Source organism: Ahaetulla prasina, chromosome 1 (genome assembly GCF_028640845.1).
Source record: "Ahaetulla prasina isolate Xishuangbanna chromosome 1, ASM2864084v1, whole genome shotgun sequence".
NCBI lineage: Eukaryota > Metazoa > Chordata > Lepidosauria > Squamata > Colubridae > Ahaetulla > Ahaetulla prasina.
Window position 1 is genome coordinate 295013449 of NC_080539.1, and position 8029 is coordinate 295021477.

General features: G+C 40.8%; 2 protein-coding genes across 5 annotated transcripts in view; one reads left to right on the top strand and one right to left on the bottom strand.

Annotated features, from left to right (window-relative positions):
• The window catches only part of MAPK8IP1 (mitogen-activated protein kinase 8 interacting protein 1), a 64804-nt gene extending 61071 nt beyond the window's left edge, over positions 1-3733 (top strand). For all 4 annotated transcript variants that reach the window (XM_058161723.1, XM_058161724.1, XM_058161726.1 and 1 more), the window contains one exon: positions 1071-3733. In XM_058161723.1, coding sequence (XP_058017706.1) covers positions 1071-1143 — 73 coding nt within the window. In that variant the 3' untranslated portion in view covers positions 1144-3733. The remainder of the gene's footprint in view (positions 1-1070) is intronic.
• FREY1 (Frey regulator of sperm-oocyte fusion 1) lies at positions 3697-7955 on the bottom strand. Its single transcript, XM_058161729.1, has 4 exons — positions 7267-7955; positions 5960-5968; positions 5502-5569; positions 3697-3833 (listed from the first exon to the last, which is right to left on the bottom strand). Exons 1-4 carry the CDS (start codon positions 7326-7328, stop codon positions 3697-3699), a joined length of 276 nt encoding a protein of 91 aa, XP_058017712.1. The 5' UTR covers positions 7329-7955.
• Positions 7956-8029: the final 74 nt, after the last annotated feature.

Below are 8029 nucleotides of genomic sequence, written 5' to 3' on the forward strand. Positions count from 1 at the left end.
AATCCCATTAGTATGGCATGAAGACTTGTTTCACGGAGATGCAAGGTTTGACTGGAAACCATCTTCACTGAAGTTAGTGAGTTCGCAGAAACGTAATCTGTTTCCTGGAAAATCTTAAGAGTATTGAGTCAAGATGTTCTTTAAAAAGCAGTCTAGTGCGTAAATTCTTCACCATTAAGATGCTTTAATGGCTCATGGAATTAGTCCTGTTTTTCCAATATGCAGCATTTTCTAAAGGTTGCTCAGGTCCACCACAGTGTGGAGAGAGAAGAATTCATTAAGGCTGATGCATTTTTCTGAGACCAGTTTATATATATCTGTGCCTAAATGTTCTATTTACATGAACGTTAATATATGTGCATGAGGTCAGAGCTACTAGGTCTGTGAAAAGTCCATTTCTGAAATGCTGTTTGTTAAAAAACAAGAGTTACTACAGATTTATGGTACTTAGTTCCCAGTTATTTGGCAGAAGTTCTTGCATAACTTACTGTCCTTTCCTATATAGTTGGCACATAATACATGCAGTAAGCAGATTATTCTGCCAGATTTTTACAGTTCTGGGATGTGCTGTATTTGTATCATTCTTTGCCTGGTTACAAAAGACTATTTTAGGGAAATCTGATTCTTTTTCCTAAAGTGCTTGAAAATACAGGACTAAATAATGAAAAACTTTAGAAAGAATGTGTGTGTGAAACACATTGGTTCTTGAATCATGTCGTGCCTATACACTATGACACCAGAGGTGGGTTTCAGCAGGTTCTGACCAGTTCTGGAGAACCGGTAGTGGAAATTTTGAATAGTTTGGAGAACCGCCCCCATCTATTCTCTGCCTCCTGAGTCCCAGCTGATCAGGAGGAAATGGGGATTTTGCAGTAACCTTCTCCTGGAGTGGGGTGGGAATGGAGATTTTACAGTATCCTTCCCATGCCACACCCACCAAGCCATGCCATGCCCTGCCCACCAAGCCACGCCCACAGAACCGGTAGTAAAAAAAATGTTGAAACCCACCACTGTATGACACACCTCTAGCTTCTCTTCAACACACCTTTTTCTCTCTCATTCTTTTGCAGGAAGGCTTTCCATCAGTTCTACAAGGAATGTGTGGAATATACGTGCCCCACAGAGGATATCTATCTAGAGTAGGGGCAGGCCCAGCCCCCTCTTCCTGTATAGACAAGGGCCATTTCCCCATTGTGCATGGACAAAGCTGCTTCAAGTCTGAAGGAGGAAGAGGCATTGGAGCGGTTTCCCTCCATATTCAGAGCCCCTCCTCTTTCAGTAACCTCCTTTCCTTGGGCAGGGGGTGTGGGGAGTTGAGAATGGGTGGGATGGGTGGCAAAACATGGGGATTACTATTTTTAAAGAAATGCATTCTCTTTTTTCTTTATTCAAAGAAAAATGCCACCAGTGAAAGCAGTTGCTGCCCCCACACATCTGGATGAGCAAGCAAAGCACTGGCCCAAGAACAGGCAGGGTTGAATATCCCATGTGTTCGGCATAGGAGGGGGCTGGTTTGGTGCCTGGGCAAAGAAACTCCTCCACACTTTTGTGGGTTCCTGCCATGTGCTGGAGACTGCTCTAGTCTGTCACATGTTCCACATTTAACATTTGCTGTTTAATAAGACAGAAGTGCTGGACGTCCACCAAGAAAATTGGATAGCTGAAATGCTTAGATAAAAGATATGGAAATAATAAATCGAAATCTTGGATGGGAACGGGTATGGAAGCTAAGCAAAAGATTTCTGACAAGTCCCACTAAACAGAAATCCACTTTGTATCTGACCTCCCATGTCTGTAAAAGTAATCCAGGACTACTGTATTGGAGACACTTTGGACTCTGAAAGGGAGGAGAGTTTGAGAAGTCCGGAATTATAGCCCCAATGTATTGTGTGGGTGCCAGGTTGTGGGAGGCTGAAGGTGAAAGCTAGAAAGAACCACTGTACTTCTATCTGATATAGAAAAGACCCTCTGTTGCAACTCTGGTTGTGCTATCCCTTTTCCTTCATCTATCTGCAGATCCTAAACTCAAAGAGATGGGAGTAATCTGGATACTGCAGAGAGCCATGCACCTGATTCATCCATATTAGGGGCTGGGAGATGCTCCAGCCATTAAGCACAATGCTGAATCAGGAAACAGTAGTGAGGTCTTGTGGAAAAGGCAAAAGCTAGGGGACTAGCATGGGTAACAAGGAGCCAAGAGCTGCAGAAAGATGTGCCTTTGCCTTCCTCCCCTGCCTACGAGCCCGAGCTTTCCAAGCAGAGGGCTCTGTGCTTCTGCTGGATCTGCTCTATGACAACAACGATTAAACATTGATGTTTCAAAGGAACCGTGTTGCTTTTGTGTTATGAGGTCTTTTAACAACTGTTTGAAGCCCTTAGGATCGAATTGCAGGAGCCAATGTAGATGTTCCAAAAGATAGTATTGTAATGTACCCATCCACCCACCCACCCATTTTGAGAAGTAGTCTACATAAAACTAAGATAAGTCTTACATGCCTGCAATTTTCAGCATTGTACATTGTAAACATTGCAGAATCGTATTATATTAGAGTCCTGTTTGGCTTGTATGGAATGGCCATTCAAGGGCATAATGAAGCAACTTTCTTTTTGTGTTTCTTTTTTCCCTGCATTTATTTTTCAAGATTCATATCCTACATCTCCATTAGGAGAAGTGGCTTACATAGTAACCCCTGTGAGCCAAGCTGTCTGTATTTTTTATTGTTATGTACAGTATAATATGGAGGGCCCTGTTTTTTGTGTGTTGGAGGTTACCATTATGTTCTGCCATTTCATACTCACTAGAAAACTGCTTTAACAGTTGCATCCTCACAGTCTCTTAAAGAGTAGCTGGTCTGGTCTAGTGTTTAAGGCACCAGAAACCAGGATACTAAAAGTTCTAGTTTAGGCATGAAAATCAGACCAGTCACTCTCAACTCAATCCATCTCACAAGACTGTGAGGAAAATAGGAGGAAATATTAGGCATCATCGCCCCCTTGAGTTATTTACAAAAATAATAAAAGATGGGATAAAAATAAAAGATTCTGAGATATTGGAATTTAGGAACCTGAATCAGCTGTACAACAATGCCCGTCTCTAATGCCTGGCGTTATTTCAGCCAAATATGTAGTTACCTACTAAATAGACATGCTCTAAAATGCCTTTAGAGGGGTTTGAATCTATGCTTTTACTAAATATTACATAAATAAATGGCACTACAAAGACAGAAAGGCTTTTGAGAGCTAGGTCCATTTAATAATTGTTGAAATTGTAAACTATAAAATCTGTTCATAATATTAGTTTATATAAATTGGAATTCTAATGTGAGGTGGAACCCAAATTCAGAATCGCTGGAGAAGTTGTTGATGGAGAGGTAAAAATAGTCATGGCACTGAAAACTGTATTGGACAGTTATTTTTCACTACACAGCCTCAACGTTGGCGTTGAAATATTATCTCCAGCCAATAGCCAAAAGTTTCCAATTATTATTTAGCATAGTAGGAATTAAAAGCATGAAAGGAAAACTGAGAATCTACCATTCTCATCTTAAAACATTGTGCTTACGATAGGGACACACATAAAATACAGAGCTGCCTGGAGAGTTTCTAGGATAGTGTTAAGTATGGGGATTATTGCTATATGCAGTTGGCTATTTTATCAGGCAAGGCTATGCAAAACAGCTTGTTCTCTTGTCACTTTCAAAAGAGGTCATCGTAATAATACTCTTCAAAATTGGGTTCGTCCCTTTTGCTTTTATGTGTTCTGTGCAGTGTTTCTGACTCCTTACGTTGTTTCCGTATCTGGAGCTTGGGGTGGCGTGGTTTAAGGCCATAATCTGTGAAAATACAACCTTGTGAAATACTGCAGGTAGTAGGAATGGGGAAGATTATTTTAATAATATAACAACAGAGTTGGAAGGGACGTTGGAGGCCTTCTAGTCCAACCCCCTGCCCAGGCAGGAAACCCTTCACCATCTCAGTCAGATGGTTATCCAACATTTTCTTAAAAATTTCCAGTGTTGGAGCATTCACAACTTCTGCAGGCAAGTCGTTCCACTTATTAATTGTTCTAACTGTCAGGAAATTTCTCCTGAGTTCTAAGTTGCTTCTTTCCTTGATCAGTTTCCACCCATTGCTTCTTGTTCTACCCTCAGGTGCTTTGGAGAACAGCCCGACTCCCTCTTCTTTGTGGCAAGCCCTGAGATATTGGAACACTGCTATCATGTCTCCCCTAGTCCTTCTTTTTATTAAACTAGACATACCCACTTCCTGCAACCGTTCTTCATATGTTTTAGCCTCCAGTCCCCTAATCATCTTCGTTGCTCTTCTCTGCACTCTTTCTAGAGTCTCAACATCTTTTTTACATCGTGGCGACCAAAACTGGATGCAGTATTCCAAGTGTGGCCTTACCAAGGCATTATAAAGTGGCACTAACACTTCATGTGATCTTGATTCTATCCCATATTATGGTGGTTATATATCCCCAGGGGGCCTACAAGCAGGCACTAGTCACACAAGTGTAGACGCCATTTCAATCCTCTTGGCTGCAAGGGAGACACTAACTTCCATAGCTACTATTTGTAATTGATTGGCCTGGAACTGACTGACCTGGAGAATGCAAAGCTTTGCAATTAACAAGTCCATTAATGCACACATTGGAAAATGTAATTGGAAGGATTTTGTTCTTGCATTTCTGTAGCCTTCCTGACAGGAAATTCTTTTCCCAGGCAAATCCTGTCTCCTTGCTTCCTTACTTCATGTTACATTTGTAGGGTATTGAACTCAAACTCTCAAACTGCTCTTAGACGTATCTGCATCTTGGCTGCATGTAACTGGGTAACTACTAGATGGTACCCAAAATCCATCTTTGTTACCACTTGAGATTGATTGGCCGGTTGAATCCCAGGTTCAAAGACAAAGGGGGGGAAAGACAAAAATTGTAATGCACTGAGTAATTGGTGTTCATGCCAATTGGAGGTCGCATTTTCATACATATTTAAGCCAGTGTTTATCTCAGAAACTAAGAGGTGTGGACTTCAATTCCCAGAATTCCCGCAGCCAACATGGAAATGGAAGCCCACACTTCTTAAAGCCTGGCTAGGTGGCTCAGTGGCTAAGATGCTGAGCTTGTCGATCAGAAAGGTTGGCAGTTCAGCAGTTTGAATCCCTAGTATAGGTCTCCTGCGTGAGCAGGGGGTTGGACTAGATGACCTCCAAGGTCCCTTCCAACTCTGGTACCGTTACTAGTTGCTAACATTGGGAAACGCTGGGTAAAGCTGTAAGGACAGTAGCTTAACACAGACCTGTCCCTAATGTGGAGCATGGGCATTTTGTGGGACAATAGCATGATTTCCTGAGGTTCCAGGACAGGAGGGGGGAGGGGCACAGCAAAGCAAGTTGCGTGAATGTGGCCCTCTGCCTAATGTGGAAGAGATGTAGCAATGTGCCTTTACCCAGTCATGCCTTAGACCAAGAAATAGGAACTAGACTTAATACGTGCATACCATCCACTAAGCCAAACTGTTTCTGCTGGAGCTCCAAGGGCGCAATGAAGTCTTCTGGGACAGATCTTCTGAATCTGCCATAGGAGAGCACAAGATCAGGAAGGGCTACGATTGCTGCTTAAAGCACTGATGCTTGTTTTAAAGAAAACCAAATTGATACAGGGCAATTTCCTCATTTCTTTTGACAAATCTCATGGGCAGATAACCAAGCGACTATTAAATCCTAAACTGCTTTTTTAACAGTAGCTATCATAAATTCTCCATAACAACATCCCATTTCTTGAATCCATAAACAAAATGCTGTAAAATCCAATTAATGGATCATCAATAAAACTTAATTTATATATTTTAACCTTAATTCTTCCTATATTGGTATTGGATATACTCTAAAGCAGGGGTCTCCAACCTTGGCAACTTTACAACTTGTGGACTTCAACTCCCAGAATTCCTCAGCCAGCACATGCTGGCTGAGGAATTCTGGGAGTTGAAGTCCATAAATCATAAAGTTGCCAAGGTTGGAGACCCCTGCTCTAAAGGAGCAACTCCTCCAAGGAATTCCTCCCGCCAGAGGTGTGCATGGTTGCAAGCTTCCATGCACATCACTTCTTAAATCAGGACTTGCAAATTTTAAATGTCCTCCGCTGTGAAATCACACTGGTGCTCTTTCAAGTCAAGTGTTTATCTGTTGCAGGTGCCCGTTGGAACACACTTTTATTGTGCCTGAATGTGACTGAAACAAGCCTGCATGTTTAATGGGTGGAACTAATTTGTTTTCATAATCCTTAATTTTTATGGATAATCCTTGCAAATGAAATTATTTCTATTTTTTAAAATATGAATTTAGTCTCTAAGAATGTTTATGCAGGTCATTGTATCTTTTTCTTTTCTATTGCAATCTTAATCTTAACAGTCCAAAAAGAAAAAATATATATAGTTCATGGTCTAAATTGTTCTAGGAAAATATGTTTCCTTCAGATTTCATACTCTATGATTGTATCAGTCCAAATATTACTTGTTAGTAAAAAATAATAATGACAAAGCAGCATTTTCTACTACACACTACAGAGTGATAAAAAGAGAGTTCTTGTGTGCAAGATCACAATGTCACAGATATAATGAAACATGAAAATAAAGTGGGGGAAAACAAACAAACACCAGTCATGAACAAATGATGAAATGTCTTACCCTGAAATATGCTGGTGGTAACTGTATAAAATTTATTTATTAAAAACAAAACTGCATGTTGGGTAACGAGCATTTTATATTATCTGTGGTTGTCACTATCTCTCACCTCTCTCGAGATACACAATTACACAGTGACATCATGTAATTGAAGTTTTCTGAAGTAAAGTCTTATCTCGGGGTGTCCCGGCGGGGGGGAAAAAAATACCAGAAAGCTCCACAAAAAACCCACCACTGAAACTCAACAGGCATCTCATGCCTCACTCTCACCAGTCAGATAGCAGGTACTTTTAAGTCTTTTCTGATAAAACAGTGATTAATTTCAATTAAATAATTAATATTTGAATTTGTCCCTCAGTTTTTTCCTGAAACTTGAGCTTAAACATTATGTACCCTGAACTTGCAAAGTTCGTTTGTCAATGCTAAAAAGAGTAAAATACTCCTAAATCTCTATATGGATGGGGAAGATAGCACTAAGTGATTTTTCAAGCCTGGTGGCCCATCAATACTCCTTTCCCTTCGTAACTATCAATGTATCCGGTACATAGGATCAGTATTGAGGCATGAAGCTGTAAACTCTTACCTTTGAAGACCTGGCACAGGCAGTAATTTCTGCATCAGGAGTAACATGATCAAAAATCCCATCTGGCCTACAAAGCCAAGCCCAGCTTGATCTATCTTTCTCTCCTTGGCAGAACTGAAGGCAGCATTCAAAGACTACAGCATTATCACAAAGGTATAGAATGCAGGGCAATGCTGAGTTCCATGTACTGGGCAGTGAATAAAGGTCACTTTAAGAACAAGCAGGCATCAGCCCCTCCCCCCAAAACCCTGATACAGCTTCGACTGTGTGGTTGAAGTCCAGTTTAGAGAAAGATACTTTGTTCCATCTGCCATAATTGCCCATCCTTATCGCCATTGACTTCTGCTTCATTTGGGTATCCTCTGGCCCTCTTCTCATCTTTTATCCATAAGCACCCTTTGAGATGTGTTTCCAGAGACTACCACACAAAGCAGGCTTCTTAACTTTTAAAGAAATACTCTTGTGAATTTAACAGCATCAGAGACCTGTGAAGCAGCAAGAAATTCTGTAAACAACGATTTACCATAATGTGAAAGATAATACCTATGGAACCCTTCTCCCCAGAAGTTAATGGCACAAGCGCCATAAACAATTCCAAGCCACATATGAATATTCGTAACTGGATAATTTTCAGAGTTTGTCTACAAATTCAGCATTTCTCTTCCATTTCTGCCCCAGTAGTCAGCTATATTTTAATTACCCCTGTACTGGAAATCTGTTTAAAATACCATGTCCTAGCATTGCTTTGAAATTTTTCTGCTTC

Bases quoted from the DNA above. Each gene is read 5' to 3' on its own strand.
- FREY1 (XM_058161729.1), bottom strand. From the start codon at position 7,328: ATGGGATTTTTGATCATGTTACTCCTGATGCAGAAATTACTGCCTGTG. The intron at 3,834-5,501 runs GTATGCACGTAT...GTATTTTCACAG, and splicing joins ACAGTTTGGCTTAGTGGATG to ATTATGGCCTTAAACCACGC.